Source organism: Xiphias gladius, chromosome 7 (genome assembly GCF_016859285.1).
Source record: "Xiphias gladius isolate SHS-SW01 ecotype Sanya breed wild chromosome 7, ASM1685928v1, whole genome shotgun sequence".
NCBI lineage: Eukaryota > Metazoa > Chordata > Actinopteri > Istiophoriformes > Xiphiidae > Xiphias > Xiphias gladius.
Genome location: NC_053406.1, coordinates 29,413,375 through 29,433,144, shown reverse-complemented (window position 1 = coordinate 29,433,144; position 19,770 = coordinate 29,413,375). Strand labels below are relative to the sequence as shown.

General features: G+C 40.5%; 1 protein-coding gene across 2 annotated transcripts in view; it reads right to left on the bottom strand.

Annotated features, from left to right (window-relative positions):
* Positions 1-1,473: 1,473 nt before the first annotated feature.
* gdpd4a (glycerophosphodiester phosphodiesterase domain containing 4a) overlaps positions 1,474-19,770 on the bottom strand; it is a 38,566-nt gene continuing 20,269 nt past the window's right edge. Inside the window, exons 6-17 of one of the 2 annotated variants that reach the window (XM_040131642.1) lie at positions 18,744-18,803; positions 18,521-18,619; positions 17,960-18,053; positions 15,380-15,525; positions 15,003-15,085; positions 13,578-13,728; positions 12,965-13,183; positions 12,505-12,662; positions 8,632-8,779; positions 7,484-7,566; positions 5,969-6,048; positions 1,474-4,211 (exon numbers count right to left, since the gene is read on the bottom strand). In XM_040131642.1, the coding sequence (XP_039987576.1) occupies positions 4,105-4,211; positions 5,969-6,048; positions 7,484-7,566; positions 8,632-8,779; positions 12,505-12,662; positions 12,965-13,183; positions 13,578-13,728; positions 15,003-15,085; positions 15,380-15,525; positions 17,960-18,053; positions 18,521-18,619; positions 18,744-18,803 (1,428 nt within the window). In that variant the 3' untranslated portion in view covers positions 1,474-4,104. Of the gene's footprint in view, positions 4,212-4,238; positions 5,097-5,968; positions 6,049-7,483; positions 7,567-8,631; positions 8,780-12,504; positions 12,663-12,964; positions 13,184-13,577; positions 13,729-15,002; positions 15,086-15,379; positions 15,526-17,959; positions 18,054-18,520; positions 18,620-18,743; positions 18,804-19,770 lie in introns of those variants that run through there. The other variant, XM_040131643.1, reaches the window with a different exon arrangement.

Here is a 19,770-nt window from a genome sequence, read left to right as displayed (position 1 = left end):
GTCAAGACCGATGACCATCACACCCATTTTATACGTTCGTTTATTTTCCCTCAGCGCCAAGTGCCGCACTTCCTCATTCAAAGACATTGTTGAGCATTTATACACCACCGCTGACACGAGCCTGTGTGTACTTACATTGTTCCAGATTTTAGAGATGCTGACAGTTGATGCTGGAACTCATCATTCGGTGTAATTTTCTAACTCAGAAGATCTGATTTTAAGCGATCCAATGTTTCAAGTCCTCATTGTACCTGAGAATGTGCTCTGGTGCAGCGGGCAACCATTCGCACTACTCGTACAAATACGGCGTAATTAGGATAATTTAGTCACATTTAAGGGACAAGCGTGAGGACAGCCGATGTCTCAGAGTACAAGCCAATCACATGACACACAGGTGATGAACAGGACCAGGTCCTCCTTCCAGGATCAAGCCATGAATTCTAAATCACACCACTGATGGAGGTAGAGCAAAACTTAAACATAACTTCAATATGGAGAAGTACCATTGGAGTCAAATTCATGACTCCCTTTAATTATTCCATCACACGGGCACCGACCTCAAACAAAGCCTGTAAAAAAACAAAAACAATTTATCATCTATAGCACATTCTTTATCTATAGCATCAAGACAGCAAAGCAGGTACCGTATGTTGTACTGGTGACTGGGTCAGAAAATGAGAAAGGGATTTCATCAAACAAAGTCTTGCACTTTTGTCCTGCCAAGAAACAAAAAAAATCTTTTCGTGCATCAAATACTTTTGTTCACCATTCTGGAGGAAAGGTGGCTGAGATTAAACAATGAGAAGCTCTTTAGCTGTTTGCATTATCCTTACTGAAATAATGTGCGGAGCAGCATGCAAGGGTCGTCTGTATGTGGCACTAGTGTAACGCAACCATAACTGAATGTCTGTCTTCAACATAGAGATTTAAATGCAAAAACGGAGTCTGAGGTTAAACCTCTGCTTTCAGGAAGCCAGACAAGACTTATTGTTTGGTTGAGTTGCGGGTTCCAAGCAAACGTGAGAGGTACTTTGTCTGCTGTCACGTTGTCATGTTGTCCACTTCGCTGTTCATCTGCATGTTCAATACGTGCTCAAACAGTTTCATCTACAACTTAGTGTGTTAAATACTCTGATCAAAATCTGGCTAAGTACAGTTGGAGAGAGGAGAAGTGGATCATACAGTGGAGTTTAGGGGTTTGAGAAATTTCTATGAATTCATAAGGGGAAGCAGGTGCACTACTCCTGCTCTGAACTTCAGTTGGGTGCTCTGCCTTAAAAAAAACAAAACAACGTCCAAGACCTGAAGTCTGGAAAAAGGCAGCACTTCAGAGGTCAATTAATAAGGACATGTGCTGATCTCTTTTAATTCAACCAATATGCTGACAAATCAGAGCATGTTGTTGTTGACCTCTGGAGTGCTGCATTTTTACCTGACTGTGTTTTGGGAAATACAGAAGTTTCTCTGGATGTTAGGATGGTTTCAACTGAAAACCTGAAACCACTTGAGTCACCATTGAAGTCCGCACGAGCTGAGCTACGATAGATTTTGGGTTGAGTATCACTTCAAGAAAGCATCTATACAACAAAGGTTGGATAAACCCCAACACACGCAAAGCTGGAAATCCAACGCACCTCGAAGGCAGTGCTGCATTGACACCAGACTCGCTCAGTCTTATGGTGGGAAACATCATATTTAATAGAATAATTATGGCTGGGCAGCTATAGTGATAGTTAACTGTAGCTAAAATGCTTAGCCTACCCAACAGGAACGCTAATACAGCTAAACTAAATGCCAACCGCTTATTCATATTACAATACAATACAGTACATGAAGTTGCTTGGTTGCATTTGCAGTCTTAGACAGTCATTTGATTCTGTGCAGTAATGATTTAAGTTTGTACCTTAAGTTCTAGATTGTATTAGCACTGTTTCATTTTTTATTTTTCTGACTTTAGGAGCAGGAAATACATTGATTACAATCTCATTCAGAGGTCTTGTATTGCATTATTTAGGACAAAATAAATAGTCCAGAAACTTGTACCGGTACTGTACAGTACAACCTCAAGTAGACCACAGCCAGGCCTGTGAGAGTCCAACATGAGACCAAAGCATGGTCCAGGACACACAAAGACAGGGCAACCTCAAGTCTACCTGAGACCAATGGCAAAAATCCAACCAAATCCTGAACTTAAAAGTCCAATATTTGAGTCTCAGAATGATTCAGAATCAGAGATTAAATGCTAAATGAAAGGTTAGTTGGGTGAAATCATTCAGACTGTAGCTTAAAAAAATGTAATGAGCAGCCCACTGTGAACCGTGTTCCACTTATTCATTGCAATCGATACCTGCAGATGATGTGCCTCCAAGGAGATCTGTCAGAAATTATTGTTGGATTTTCTAAATGAATTCCTGTACATTTACCGTGCTGGGTGGACAAAGTGATTTGGATTCTAAACAATGAAAAGAAAGCCACAGTCTTTTTTAATGGCACTTACTGCAGCACGTCCTGCTTCATCTCCAACACTGTGCAGCAAACTGTCAAAACCACTCAGAAAGTCAAGGCCCCTAAACTCATGGCTTTTGGAGTTCAGATCTAAAATCAGATTAAGTTAGGGCAATGTAGCACAGACGTACTGTATAGTCATGCTTCCAGTACGTCCTGTGTGCGTATATCTGAAGAAAAAGCAGATGCTGTGTTCACTGCCTCATAAAAAGAGAACAAGGTCCGGTTTCTCAAAAGCATCTTTTTCTAATCTTTATTTAGAACAGCTGACGCTACATTTGGCACAAATCTGTAGCCAAAGTGAAATGACCCAGCCGGAACATTTCTCATATGCTTTTGAGAAACATGGCCCCGCTTGATAATACATTCACTTTAGTACAAACATAAATAGTAACTAACAATTCCTTCTCCAGCCTCAAGTTTACATTCATTCCGTCAAACAGCGTACAGTTCATACACCGCATCCAAGAACTCAAAGACATACAAAGATTAAAATCGATGACATGGTCTAAGGTTTGGTCTAATGTTCCTGATATCGGTACAGCTGAAAGTGAAAAACTATACTTCGTACAGAAGATACTCAGAGTCCATATTATCATCGTCCGGATGTCTCCTGCTTTGAAGTTACCCTTTTTATCACCGTCAGCTTTAACTCCTTCAGAGATTCACCGCCTCTCTGCCGCTCTTCCTGTCAAACATTTGGTTTTTATCAACTAGAAACACGAGACGGTAGGAGTGAAAGCGACTCATATGTTACTACAGCAGAATATATTCATTGTTTTCTTCTTTCTTGTTTGAGGTTTAGTGTCTTTGAAATCTTGCGTTGTTGAGCTCAGCTGGTGTTGATTGACCGGAGATGAAAATGTTCTCAAGCATGTCAGCCCCTGGGCTAGTGTTTAACTGTCCTCACTGCCCAGGCATTTTAATGGCATCTGAGATTATAGTATGGAAATGGACACTGGTGCTCCTCAATCTCTCTTTGTGTCACTGGTGGCAGATCAGTGAATGAGGTTTGGTTCAGCAGTTCAGTTCAGCCCACAGACTGAGAGAGGATGACAAAGGAAGGGGAGAAGGACAGAAGAGCTGCTGTCTCTTACTTTAACCTTTTTTTTCTGTTCTGTTCTTGGTCACTTTGTCCCAATTTTCTTAATCAGCTTCATACTGTGAGGGATGAGGTCCTACTTTAACACAAAGTTCTGCCAAACATAGAACAGTTTTGGTAATTTGAAATGACATATTTCTGCATTTCTGGTTTTCTCTTAGTTTTCTCACTTTTTTTAAAGTGGGGCAGGGCTTAATTGGAAAAAAGATATTACAAATTCGGCACATTTGAATTAAAATCAAACCACATATAGTTTTTGAGTGTTAGCTCTTAGTAAATGATTACCAAAATGATTTTTTAATCCGATTCGATTGCTGCTCATTTAGCTATGAATGTTTAATTTTAACGACATGTGCTTAAGATTTGAAAACAAGTTTTCAGGGGCTTTAACGCTCAGTCTCTAAACAAGTACCTTTTTCCCATCTCTCACTTTTTGTACCCTTCTGTCTTGCCTGTCTCTCTTTCTCTGTCTACCTCTATGTCTCTCTCTCCTGCAGTCATTCTTCAGTGATGGTGGGCAGGCGAGGGGTGCTGGGTGAACTGGGCGTGCTCTGTAGATCAGGCCGGACGTGGACGCTGGAGATGGACCACACGTCACTCAGCTCTGCAAAGGTCAAACAGTTTAGCCTTGATACCTTCACATGTCAAGGAAAACTGTGGGTAATACAGAGGCCATACTGGAGGAGATAGGGCTCAAGGTAATGGTGCCAGAAACATATATGCAGGTTGAGGTGGATATAAGACAGCCATACATCTATAAATTCAAAGATGAAATAAAAAAAGAAGTGACATGTAAGCTGCTGAATTTTTTTTCATGATGCAAGGACCCATATACCATAGTAAAGAGTTATTTTCAGGCTTCATCTACCATAGTTCTCTGTTGGAGGTCATTTGTGGTTGTGACATGCTGCACAACCTGTGGCTTTCTTTCCTGATTTCCTCTGATTATAGCCACAACGTTGAGGTGAAGGCCAATTCTCAACAACAGCATTTTCCAGTCTGGAGCATTTGAGACATCCGCCGCTCTTCCATCTCCAGGCATAAACTTCTACAAATGTATTAATCCAAACGCACTCAAGACGTCTAAGTCCTGCATCAGACCACGACCCCTTCAATTACTTTACGTTATTGTGTAGTGAGTATTTTTTTGCTGTTGCTTACCTAGTGAAGCTTAATCCCCAAAGTCATTTAAATCACACAAATTTTATTTTCATGTAGTAAATACTTGGTCCACAGTTTCACTACGAGCTTTCTGGTTTCACAGAGCTTTATGCTTCATAGAGGGTTCGTGCCAGTTTTCTAAAGGAAACATAGAAGCCTGTACAGTTCAAACGGGGTTCAGGGTTCATACAAGGTTCCTGAAAGGCTGACATGCAGGGCGGACATGCAGGGTGTCATGGGTTGAAGACCAAGGGGAGGGAAACGAGGGCTCCAGCAGGGGGGTCAGAGTGGAGGGGGCTCCAGCGAACACAGATGGCCTCTGAAGAGTCTGACACACACACACACAGCCGGAAATCATTGCATGCAAAGACGGCAATCAGAAAATAGTGTTTTGTCTGTGTTGGTTGAGCCATAGCTTGAGCCAAGCTACATTTAAGTGATTACGTTGACATTTTGGGAAATATGATTGTTTGCTAAGATTAATATCAATTACACCTTTGTGTGTTCATTACTCATGGTTACGTTTCCAGCTTTGCCCACTTTTGCAACTCTGAATAAAACTCTGGTGATTCTTAGATGCGTTCGTGGCTAGCTTGCTAGATAACAAAACACAATGTGTAATCAAGACTTTAGACCTGTTGAAAGTGTTTTTCCTCTTGCTCCATTAAAATCCTAACTCTGCCCTTAACCCTAATTAATACCGATGTTCTCATCTAGCTCCCAGGAAAACAGCAAATGAGAAACACAGAGTATTCCCCAAAATGTCAGAGGATTCCTTTAACAAGCTGCCCAAGGTTTGCAAGTCCCCAAACATAAAATTTACAGGAGTTGATTCTAGACAAAATGTTTCAATTTCACAGATGAGTCTAGAACAATACTGAGTTTCAAGATTTACCTTTTTTATCTTCTGTTCAAAAAGAAACAGAAAAATCTCAAAACGATATTTGTTTTTGTTGACTACATCTTCTTTCTCTTGTAGTTAATATGCCTTTTACCGTTCTTTCACTCAAGCAGTGAGACAAGATATCCTAAACTCTGTCTAACTCCCTCATCAGTAAGGATCCCAAACCACAGTAAACACAGCTAATACCAGTCAGGATGGAAACATGGCATTAGATACTGTTTTAATTGATCTACAAGGACACAGTGTAGACACACAAGCCTCAACAAAGAGGGAAGAGAAGATAAATATTCTCATACCCGTCCTGAACTTGCTGTATGGTCCGTTCTCATGAGTCTGGCGGCTGCCGGACCAGAAGGGCAGGCCTCTCTCTCTCCACCTGACACACACACACACACACACACACACACACACACACACACACACACACACACACACACACACACACACACACACACACACACACACACACACACACACACACACACCAAAGAGAGAAATCAGAGGAGCAGAGAATAACCAGGTGTGTTTATGTCTTTCTGTGTTTACCAAAGTGCTTTGAGACAGCTGTGTGTGCCAGCGTAACTCTTTGATGTGTACACTGAGCATGCATTAGAACGTGTGTGTGTGTGTGTGTCCAGGTGAGTGCTGACTAAAGCCTAGGCATAAAAGAGAGTAGAGGGACCGATAGTGAAAGAAATGGTGGAAAAAACAAAAAAACTTAAAAAAAGAAAAATAAAATCACAGAAGAGGCCATGAAATAAATTATCCAGCCTCATCTGGCTCACAGGAAGGTATGAAGCTCACCGACATTCACACTCTCGCTTTTCATAACCTCAGTCTAAAAGTCTCAGAAAGAACTAGAGACCATCTTGCGAAGGGATCACACCAACCGCAACGCCCATCAATATGTTGATGTTCCTACCCATGAGTACTCAGTGGTCATTGCTATATTATTACACGAGTGCTCAGTACTCATGGGTTCATTTTGATCTCAGCTACACACCAGTAAAGTTTTGTCACTGCATCTCGCACAGTTGTGATGCCACGGTGGAGACAAAATCTGTCCACTGAGGGAAGGACAGACAGACATATAAAAACCTAGCAGAGTACATAAAGCCGACTCTGTGGTGGGTCCTGCTACAGTAGGTGTCTTTAGGACCACATTTTGCCATGATGACACACGCATGCACACGCACACGCACACGGGCACACACAGACTCACAAGGTGAAAACAGCACCAGCCACGCTGTCACAACTGGTAACTAGTTTTTACAACGAGTCATTTGACCATGACGGAGGGCAAAAGCGTTTGTAGTTGTTCTCAACGGTCACGCTTGGAAGCAGAGGTTGAGCCGGACGTCACAGAGAGAGAGGTTACGTGATCATCATTTACATACGTAGATAACGGAGCACATTTTCAGACGGTCTCTCCTGGAAGGCATTCATAGTGTTGCATTCATTTGTACACATGAAATGTGACCAAAAAAAATTTGTGCAGCGTAGAAAAATATTATAACTTCTATAAATGATGGCCAGTACTACATAAATGAGGTACCAGGTTGAAAAATAAATCAGCCCTGACGTCCCAGCGAGTATCATCACTGTAGTCCTCTTTCACTCACACACATTTTCCATTGATCAAAAACACATTTGCTGGCCACAGTGACGTCTCAGATTACATATTAATAATAAAACCTCATTAGCAGCCAGGATGACTCAGCCCTGCACAGCTTCACCATCCCAATACCAGACGTTACAATTAGCAGGGGAAGGTAATTATGAGGGCAGCAACTGTGTGTGTGTCTACGTACCAATGGAATATGAAAATGGCGATGATGAGGAAGGCTGACACCGCATCAGTCAGAATCCACATCAGACTATATTCCTCTGGAGTCTGGAGAGACACAGGGAGAAAAAGTGTTGATTACATTTGATGAAAAAAAAAAAAAAGCTCCTCACATTTGTTGGGACAGAGACACAAGAATGTGAAAATTAATATCAGTTTTCCACTTAGTGACCATAAAGTATTGCACTTAGACTGGAATACACTCATTGAAACCTTGATCAAACTCATTTGAATATACACAGACGTGGAGGTGGTGAAAAAGAGCCTTTATGTAACCAAAAGTTCACAGGCTCAATCTTCAAACACCCACGACACCTGCTGAAGAGATTTTCAGCGTGATACAGAACCTCCTACCTGGCTTCACACTGGATAAGAGCAAATTCTAGTTGTCTAAAATATAAATGTTCAAGTCTGGTGTTTTCACTAGAATATTCTGAGCCTTATGTCATGATCAGAGTGGCAGTGTGCCTTAATCTTACAACACAACTGAATACAGCCGTGTGTGTTCGCTGTGAGCGATAACTCCTTTAATGAAGCATGAAATATATGATGTGGAAATACTAATGGTTGCAATTAAGTGTTGCCAATGTTCACATGGTCTAACAAGAGTTTTAATCTCATTAGATCAGGTTTAACCTTTTCTCTGTTTCATGTTTTTCTTTTTTTTTTCCACAGAACAGTAGAGAATAATTTGTTTGAAGATTTTACTATTTCCGGACTATTATGATCATTTGTTAGTATCACAAACAGATTAACAGAAAGCCAACTGATAACAAAAAACTGATACCTCAACATTGCAATAATAGCTTTGGTTTTGGTTGTTTCTAATGGCAAAGGCTTTAAACCAGATGTTGAGAAAGTTTACCACAAAAAAGTCCCACCATCTTTTAAGATGGCCTCTGTTTCGTTTGACAAAACTAATGTGTTAATCCAGTAACTGCACAGACAGCTAGGACAGCAGACTTCAGCAGTAATGCAGTAATGAGCTGAATGCTAAGATCAGGGATAAAGCTACATGCAGCCTAACTAAACAAACCTTTAAGAAATATGATGTGAGCTTTTTTCAGGACAGCAAAGAAAATGAAACCTGATAACAGAGTGCAATCTGCTCACCATGAGGAAGAGCGGCTTGTGTATATTGGACAGGACGTGGATGGAGTTGGTGGCTACGGACTGAGCTCCGGCACACCAGGCCAGAGTGTAGAGCCACGGCTGGCTGATCACGTACAGGTTAGTACTGATGTTCACTGACTGGTACTTACTGTAGAGAGAGAGAGAGAGAGAGAGGTGTAATTTATCACAATGGAAGTATTACATTCAACTCTCTCACACACACGCACGCACGCACGCGCGCGCGCGCACGCACGCGCGCGCGTTCCACTATCCCTGTTGGGATACTCATTGACATAATTCATTCCCTAGCTCCTTACCCTAACCTTGACCATCACAACTAAACGCCAACCCTTACCCTCACCCTGACCCAAACCTAATCTGAACCCTAAAATCAAGTCTTAACCCTTAAAGAGCAGTCTCTACCCGTAGGGCCCTCAATTTTTGTCCCCACTGATATGTGCCCCCATGGGTTAGTGTGCATTCATGTTAAAATCCCCACCGGGATATAAGAACAAGTATGCACACTCACATCATTATACAACGTGGAGTTTTATAGTCCTGGAGTTATATAATCTTGTTATTATTTTTGGTTTCTGGTTATGACGTCACACTGAGGGTCGGTTCAAAACAGCTTTTTCAAATGTTGTAATGTTATCTTATTGAACCGTAACCAATACCAGCTTCATGCTTTATCAGTACTTAAATAACCTCATGACTCTCATTTTTGATAACAATTTAAATCTATAGCAGTGAGCAGTAGAAACAAACAAACTCTGTTTTGGACTGAAATCGATTAACATTTTACTGCAGCTACGGCATTTTGTGCTTTTAACAAAAATTTGTTTTAATTACTGATGCTAGAAAAGCTAAAGTAGCAATTCTTAAATCTTTTACCATCCACTTTCACAGTCTGCTAGTGCTATGAAAAGTTACATGAATATGAACTTGTAGCATATGTATCCATAGATTAGACTCCTTTCAGTCATTGTGGTCACTTTCAAAAAGAAAGCCCTGTTGTAAAAATATTATAGGTGAAGTCCATGGCAGACCACACAAATGCAACCTTAAAACTATGCATTTAAAGCAGTCTCACAATCCAACAATGTAGTAAATCCGTGGTTTGTTGGTCTAACAATCAAAAATAGTAAAATTTGTTTTGATTACAATCTCCACAAAAAAGTAATAACGTGTGAGTAAATATGTAATCCAGTTTTCCTTTAGGTAAAACTGTATTATTTATTTTTAAAAAAAAAGTATTTGAATTTGGGATGCAGCAATCCAACTTATACTCCAACTAATACTCCAACTCAGGTACCGAGTACCTATTCAATACAAGGGCTTTCTTTCTTTATCCATACTTCAAATCTATACACCTGACAGTGTGGAACTTATTTTTTATGTACTGTAATATGAGGCAGGGGTCTATTGTGACACAAAAACCTGAGTTGGCAACTGATGACTAATAGTAGAAACACTGAATTTTATCACGGCACTGAAAAAGAAACAGAATGTAATATAGATCAGTTATGTCATTTCCAATGTTCATTAAATACTGGCCTGTATTGCCGTCAATACTGATCTGGAGTATTGGGTCAGTGCTTCCCTAACTTGGTATGTAGTGATACTGGTGATGAACCAGTATCAAAGTGAAAGTATTCTTACCTGTACCTATGTTTGTCCATTATAGACAGAAGAACTATTCTCCCCTTCTAATCATCAGTATATCAGTATATGCAGTTACACTGTGTAAAGGCTGAGCACATCCTTTAAACACAATGCTCCGATTATAATAATAACACTCGCAAAGTGCTTATGATGTCTTATGAGCACAACTTTGAGACAACTGTTACCACACAGTGTAACATGATTCATCCAATCAGGCATAGTTGGGGACGAATACGGCGCCATCAAAGCTGATATTCCCATGTTTTGATGAGATATTATAGTGAATATGAATCAGCATTAACAATGGAAATCTATTTCAGTGGACTGTGACTTGTGTTAATAACGGTCGATGTGAGTCACACAACCATTTTTCTCACCTCTTTCTTTCCAGATTTTTCTCCCACAGTTTCTATCTATGTACAAGTACCACTCATTTCTCTTGTACTACTTATCAGGCTCTCTTAGCCTCTTCTCTTCTAAATCACCTCCTCTCATTAAAACTCCCATCTCCAACCTGTCTGTACTTCCTCCACTGCTTCTCTCTTCCTATGACTCCACACAGTTCTCTCCTCTACTGAATAACTTTCTCTTCACCCAGGTTTTCCTTTCTTCTATTTCTTTCCTGTCTCTCCTCTTTCTCTCTCTTCAATCCTGCCATGAACTACACTCTCACCTGTCCTTAACCTCCCTACCTCTCCCTCCCTGTTCTACAAGACGGAGTCACTGAGGAGATTGTGGTCAACTGTACCTTGAGTTACGTAACTACACACACACAAACAGAAGATAGTTTGAAAAGCTCAGTGAAATATCACACTGCTCTTATGGGTATGACTGCATAACTGAGTGATTGAACGTATTGCATATCTATATTTAGGTCTCATTATTTTCATTTTTGTCTTTTAAATTTGGGAATTTGTCAGGCTTTGTTTTGGAAATTAAAAATGCAAAGTAATTCAGACATCCACATTTAAATCGGATTTTTAGAAAATACCTTTTGTAATAAAAATATGCTACAAATGTCATTTTACTTTTTAATTTTTTTCTCTGGTGCGTAGTTAGCAGCACATCTAATGTCTCGTCAGTTCTTTTTTAAATTTCTGTTAGTGATGTTTGTTGCAAAGGGACATATTTTACTAAACACTGTTGTGATCAGTGTCTCCTTGCAGCAGGAAAATATATTGTACCTTTAGTGTGGGGACATAATATTTAGGTAAAAATCATTTCAAACAAGTTTGGGTATTCTTACTGTTTTTTCATCAAATAGTGACCAAGGCCTTTACTTTTTTTTTTACCTCAACTGCAGAAGGGAACATTCCTTTCCTTTAAGCAGGCTTGTATTAGAGGCAGGCTTTTATTTCTAATTCCCTCTATTTGATAAGTATAATTGGTCATTGTTTTGATACGTTCCTGTTTGCCCTATTAAACTTGCTGCATTATGCTGTTAATACAAGCTGAACACTTCCAGTAATCGTTTCAAATTAATAGCTTCAGTGAACAGAAACCCTTCATTTCTTAACAGGGCTTTTATTGTGAAACACTTGCAGGCATAGTATAGTCAACAACAGCCAGACAGGATTAAAGGACAACAAAGCAAAGACGATCAGAATGAATGAATCAAACGCCACCATTGTGTCAGTTTGAAACTTTTAAAACATACCAGGTACATTAATTGGAAATATTCTCTTAAAACAAAGTGTATAAGAGTAGAATACAGTTGATTACAGTGGTAGAAATAAGAAAAGCTTGTCGTGTCTCACCCAAGAAGACTTGAGGCTGTATTCGTGTCCAAAGGGGCTTCTGCAAAGTACTGAACTAAGGGTCTGAATACTTATGTCAATGTGATGTTTCAGTTTCTCCTTTTTAATAAATTTGCAAAAATTTCTAAGATTCCATTTTCACTTTGTCATTATGGGGTTTAGAGTACAGATTGATGAGGGGGAAAAAATGAATTTAAATGATTTTTGCATGAGGCTGCAACACAACAATCCATGGGAGACTCGCGGTACCATGGGAACAAAAATTAAGGTCTCCACAGGTGGAGACTGCTTTTTGAGGGTTAGGGTGGTTTTATGGTTCAGGCTACAATCAAATTTAGGTTAGGGTAGGGGATTTAGTTGTGATGGTTAAGGTAAGGGTAAGGGGTTGGGGAATGCAGTATGCCAATGAGCGTCCCCACGGGGGATGGTGGAAGATTCTGTGTGTGCGTACCTGATCTGCTGTTGAGACATGGTGCTGTAGTGCAGGTTCAGTCTGATGATGTGGCCGTCTGTCAGTTCCTGAATAGAGGCTTTTTTCCCAGAGGTCTGCTGCAGCTCTGGGTTCACAGCCTGGACCAACTCCCTGTCCTCTGATGGAAGCCACAGAACCTACACACGCACGCACGCACACACACACACGTACAATAAAAACATAGACACATCCAGGAATGCACAAAATATGTTGCAACAATCGATAAATTAAAAAAAAAGGGAAAACTGCTCTTGAACACTGTGAGATCACATTTGGTGAACAATGATCCCAGAATAGGGTTTGTAGAGCAAAGGCAGCAGGAGTTCTTCATTGATCATCATTCAAGTCGTACAAAAAACAAGCCCAGATATATATTATATAATGCAATTCCATATCAGTTTTCAACTTATTGTCAAAATGAAAACTTCTGTACAGTCACCTGTGAGGAGTTGATGTGGGCTTGCACCACCTGCAGAGTGGTGTTGATGTATGACTGACTGTAGGGATGTCCATATGGTGGCCTACGCAGGTCAAACAGAACTAGTCTGCCGCTACGGGCTGCTACCTCCAGAAACTGAGCCAGCGAGGGAATAGACTGGTTCTGGGCCTGCAAGCGGTCCCCCTCAGACAGGGACGACGCAGTACCAAATGGATCCCTCTGTAAGGGAGTGATGTTGAAAAAAAGATGCTTAGTCATTTTGAGAATTCAAAGAAAAGGAAAAAAAGCTAAATCTAGCTGTGCTTATTTTTATTATTAAAAATCAATAGAGAATTGAACAGGAACATCCATTGGGTGCTTGGGGGACCTCAAATTTGTGCTAAAATCAGTTAAAAATATCTGTCACCTTTAAAAAGAAATCTGGATATTTTCCAATAAAAATAGTAATAAAAAAAGAAAATGCCAAGAATGAACCTAATTTACATTGCACAGAAAGAATGTGACATTGTCAGTGTAGATGTATCAATGCCCTTTTTTTTGCATTTTAGAACAAATTAAGCCTTATCTTGAAACAACTACAAATTGTGTTTGTGAGTGTTTTTGTTAGTCTCACAGATAAGAACCAGTCGCCAGCATTCAGCTGCTGTAGCTCGGCCCAGGTGAACATGGAGGCATCGAGGTGCGTTCGATTTGGGAAAACCTCTGCAACGTTAGTGGTTCTCTTCAGCGTGGAGTCATGCATCAGGAAGGGAACACCATCATAACTACAGACAGTGAAGGGGAATATTAAAAGAGTGAAAGTGAGGAATCAGAATGTAAGCAAGTGAAAGTGCAGGACACTAAAATGAGCAAAAGAGCAAATGAAGGGAGGCGAAGAGAAGATGATTAAAGTCACCATTAAGCATTTGATGCTCTAAAGCACTTAAAACTTGCTTTCATAAGGGAATCTGTTTTATATTAACATGCTCATCAATAAGCAATCTCAGTGAGCCTGTCATGTTGATTACTCACCCGAGTGATATCAGTTACACGCACGCACACACACACGCACACGCACGCACGCAAGCACACAAGCACACACACACACACACACACACACACACACACACACACACACACACACACACACACACACACACAAACAGACTCACTGGAGTCAAGGGAAGCATGGGATTAAGCTAACCTGCTAACGCTGATTCATTCCATGCTGCTAATCCCTCTGTTTTCAGTGTGCTAACCCACCGGCCGTTGGCTAATGGGAAGGCTAACAGCTAACTGGATTAGCATTGCAGTAATCACCTTAGCACTGAGGGTAGCACACTAGCATCTGATCTGTATAATTAGCACCAAGGCACAGACTCAGCATCAGTTCACTGTTGGCCGACTGCTCTGCTCTGCCAAAGGTCATTCCAATTTCAATAATAGTGTTTTAAACTCGTGTAATCTGAGTTTGGCTGTACTTGTGAAACCTTGTTCTGCTATCACCTGTTTGGCTTTTAAGATGCATATTGCTACTCAGCGATGTACTTTTTTTACTTAAATGGATGACAAACCACTTATTTGTGTCGACGGCTTCCATAATCCATGCACACAAAGACAGAAATCACCATCTACATCTTTCAGGCCTATGCCTGTTTTCATGTTATATTAACATTCAGTGTTTCTTACCAATACTAGATACAAATAAAACTGGGAGTTGCTCTGCAAAACACTGCTTCATAGTCCCACTTCTGGTTAAAAGCTCCCCAGGGCACCTTTAAGTTTGTAGAGGTGTTTCGTATTTGATTTGAAATGTTTTTTCTTTTAAGCTCCGACAAGGCATAAGAAATGATCTGGAAATCCATGAAAACTCTTTGAATGTGCTTGTCCAGTTCTGCAGCTGAAAGAAGAATTAATAAACTAAAATGGCCACTGCAGTGGTAACAAACCTTTGAGAACACCTATATATATTTATTTACTGTTATTAATACTATCTAGTATTACAAAAACGCATGGTCTTACAGATACATATACATACACAGGTGAGAACAGCATATACCTGATGGTGACGTCAGTCTCCAGTCCCTCTCCTCCAGCCTCCACTGCCTTCTCAAACGACATCACGGTATTTTCTGGAGCAAGCTACAAACACACACACACACACACACACACACACACACACACACACACACACACACACACACACACACACACCAAATGAGACAAAAATATTCCTAGACTGATGAATAAGGATGCACATATACGCACAGCCACAAGCATACACGCTGTCCATATTTCCAGATTTCACCACTGAAGTGGTAAAATGAAAAAAATATTGTCATAACCGACGGAAAAGATGGTCAAAATTGGTAGTAAAACAAAGACTTTAAGCAGAATTGAGACTAGTCCAGCTGGCACAGTTCACTTCAGTCTTACCATTGGAGCTCCTCTGTGTCCGATGAGTGTCGGGGCTGGTCCCAGTGTTCCTGCTTCTTTAATGCAGGGCGAGTACATTCCCAGAGGGACCAGGTAGAGAGAGAACAGCATGGACAGGTAAAGACCAAGGACAGCCACCTGGCGCACTGAAGAACACACAACACCACAACAATGCTTAATTATAGTACATTCACTTAATAACTTTTTTAAAAATCACTAAATACAAGATATTTGGCTTTTTTCAATCCAGGACTTAGCTCCTTGTGGTTTACTAAATCTTATTGCCGATGAATTCAAATGGTAGTTGAAGCCTTTAGAAGCACTCTAACACACATTTTAGGGGTCCTGACACAGTTTTCAGCCAACAACATTAGAGAAAATCTGTTTATTGATGGTTTAGTATAAAGTTTATCAGCATACTGTGTCATTTGATAAGTACCAGTTCAACACAGATTTTTACCTTTTTTTTTTTTTTTAACTACAATAGCTACACAAGACTTCATATTTAATCTGTGCGTCACTTCATGGCTGATAATTAACTCTGCGCACACACACACACACACACACGCACACGCACACGCACACACACACACACAAAATCTATCTGCAGTGCACTGTGCAACGCACACAGAAAAAAACCCAAATACCAAAGATACACCTTTGAGCCTCTAAATATGATCCAATTAAGCGATACAGGAGACTGCTAGCGTAGAAATCGGAACTTAATCAGGATAACATCCAGTAAATCTTTCCTGATAGGATCAATGTGGTGGTCTGGCACTGAACAGCAGTCATATGGAAAACAGGTGGAATGATGGCTGTCTGGTTGGAGAGTAGATCTGCCAAGGAAGACAGACCGAACTAGGACTTTTATAGTAGTATCTTGACCAAAAGTTTTGGTATTATCTAGATAATTGTTCAAACATAAAACTGGAAACATAAATTATATACAAGTTGATTTTTATAAGCTTGTCTTGTAGTAAAACTTAAACGGAAATTGTCTTGTGTATCTTTGGTAATATAAAGAGTAGAAGTAGTAGTAGTTAAATTTGTAACTTTGAGTGAGATAAGAATGTTTGCTCTATTTAGTGAACTTATAATCTGATTATACCACTAAAACACAGGGTGAGAGAAAAAGAAGGGCTCAAGGCTGATTATTACAACAGTTACTGGAATAAAATAAAAGAATGACTGTTTGAAAACTGCTAATGCTGTTTAATCAAAATACTGTATAGTTATATTCATTAGCTTTTTGGCCTTACTGCAGGTCACCAGAGCAATAAAAGAAAGAGAGAATCCCTGCTTGGTCTGAAATGTTAACAGGTGCTCTATGTAAGGCTCCATACTGTTACCTATCAGTTAGAGAGTCCCAGCATGGCTCAGCACAGACACTAGTGCAGCTGGCATGTTGGCACCTGATTGGCTAACAAAACTGCCCAAAACCATTTAACCAACTGTTATAAAGCTGAAAATATAAGATAAACAGAACTCCTGCTGGACGCTGAATGTAAAAAAGTGTGATGGATGGATGGAGGGATGGAAGGAAGGAATGGAAAGAAAGAAAGTAAGTCAGGTTTTTTTATTTTTTAATATTCTTAAAAGGTCTGTTTCCAGCTTAACCCAACTCTCTCTCTGTTATCTCCTGCCAGGTGAGACCCCCGACATGACTCAGCATCAGTCTACCCGCTGAATTGCCATGGCAACCAGGGACAGTACCCATGGAGACCGAAGAGAGAAAAGAGATGCAGAGAGACACAGAGGTCAAAGCCATTCAGTGGTGAGGAAAAGGCAGATAGACACAATGCAAGACAGAGAGTGACCAAAAGATAAGTAAAAGAAACACACAGCAGCAAACAGGGCAGAGCAGGCAGGAAAAGAGGTTGGAATGATCAAGCAACCAAAAAAGAACAGAGTGAATGAAAAAAGACAGAAAACAAGAGACAGAAAGCACCAGAGACAAAGAGAAGAGTGCAAAATTGACTAGGAAAATGAGACATTGATTTTCTGTTAAGAGGAAGCAGTGAGGGAGAAAGAAGGATGACAGGGAGGTGTGCCGCTGTATAATCCATGCCAGACAAATACGTCATGCTACTGAGGGGTATGTTTGATTTCAGAATAGCTGTATTCACGGCAGGCGGAGCAGCTCAGTACTACTACAACTGAAGCCTTTAGAGCGGAAACCCTGTAACGCCAGAAGTCAGCCAATATGTCATTTCAACAAGGTCCTTCAGTACTTTCGTCCCTCCAGTTACTGCTGTACGTCATTGAGAGCTCTCTCTCGTTCTCTAGAGCATTCCCAAACATCAAGTCCTTTGATGTACAATGGGTCCTGAAGGGACTGGCTAAAGTGTTTGCTGTACCAATTAATAATACTCAACGAGGGTGATGACTTTAAACGGGTTTTTCCCACCTAGTTTATCTCTAAGCAGTATGAGCTAATACAGATGAGCAGATTAAATGTATGATAAGAAACATGTAGAACTGCTGCAACTGGTCATTCTCACAGAGATCCACAGACCCACCTGACTTCCAATGCAAGCTTCAAAACTGCCCAAGATAAACAGTCGTCAGCTTGCTTACCTTTTTTGTTCATGCGGAAGAAGTGTAACGCTATTGGCCAGGCAAGAACTGCCATTAGTGAGACTGCAGCCACATGGAGGAAAGGTGCTGTCACCTAAAGATAAAATGAGGAAGAGAATGACAGAGAAAGACAGAGAGAAAGACAAGGGATTGGCCAAAATGTCAGAACAGTCTCAAATATTCAATTCAAAACACATTTTTGTGCATGTAAAAGGTTTGCTAGGTTACAAAGCTCAAAGTCCATGGCAAAGGAAGTGCTAATCAACTGTGGACCCACTTTTACCTAAACCTGTAGAAATATGCAGATTGTTTTTTTGATCTCAAGATCTTTGACTGTGGTCAAGTATGGAGGTGGATTTAGGATTACAAGATGTAATATTACGTATGCAGTCTTCTGTAGGCCTCGGCTAACTTGCTCACTAACTTGATAATACCCCCGGTATTCTTCTACCTGCTCTGAGCCACTGTTCTCATTTCATAGCACTGCCAATTTTAGGCAAATTATAAAAAGCTCCTGCAACTATCTCCTGTGATCGGCTGGTGTACCAGGGTTTGGCTAACCTGCAGAGAGAGAAGAAGAGTCTTCCATTCTTTGCTCCACAGGTCAGACAGGATGGCAGTGGCTGTGACGGAGAACGCCAATGTCACCACGATGCCAGTCTGACATAGAAGAGGACAAGAAATCACGACTTCTAACGACTTATAACAAGGGGGAACACAAAAATACGAAAAACTGTTGGTCAATGTTTGTGTTTATTTATTCTGTTTGTGTGTGTGTGTATACCTTGTGGCTCCAGTGAAGGTAAAGCCTCTGACCCTCAGAAAGCAGACACACAGCCAGCACCTGAACAATGTTTATATATTCATGAAAAATTGCTGCAGAAAACTGCATCAAGTAACACTCCTACAAGGCATTTGCTTTGACCTGTCCAGAACCGATATGGTTTTTATTTAACTCCAGCATTTTTTTTAAACTGAACATCATTAAAGCACAATTCTTTTTTTCTTTTTTTTTTTTTGGGGGGGGGGGGGCTTTGTTGCCTTTATTTGAAAGGAAAAACAGAAGGGGAATGTGGGGAAAGAGAGTAGGGGAAGGACATGCAGCAAATGGTACAGCCAGCCAGGAGTCGAACTGGGGACTCGCTGCTCGGGTCATTTACGCCTGTGTGGTGTGCCCCCTAACGACTCAGCTTTCAAGTCAACCCAACACGCTTTATTTTTTAATAAAATGCCTTAGCAGATTTAAGAAAACTAGTGGGTATCTTGCCACTGCTGGCAGTATTGTCAAACTTGTTATATGCCTCTCTAAACAGACTCTGATGGAATCTGATGGTGCAAATTTCTCCTCCGCTTCATCTGTGTCCATTTTTTTGTATTATATAATTAGTCTTGCATAATATTTATCAACTCAGGCAAGCAGACAAGCTCCTAAATGTCACAAAAAGTGCTGGGAGGGATGAGGGGCTAAAGTGCACATAGTGCCTAATGAAACCCCTTGTCTCAAACACAGAAAAAATAAAGTGACACTCCAACCAAACCACCAAGTTGGGCCCCATCAGGTGCTGGATGAATAAGTCCTACTACTGGTAATCTTTGGTTTGCACGGAAGCGTTAAGTTGAAGTCTCTTGCTTAGGAACAGCACAACAGCAAAGTGTGTACATCCAGGGATTTGAACTGGCAACCTTTGATTTAAAAATGACGCTATCTATCTATTTAACCAAGCTGCAAAGAGTGTATAATCAGATCTCTAAGTATAATAGAGATATGTTTTCTGTTTGCTTCTTTTTCCTTTGGTGATATCTATGTTCAT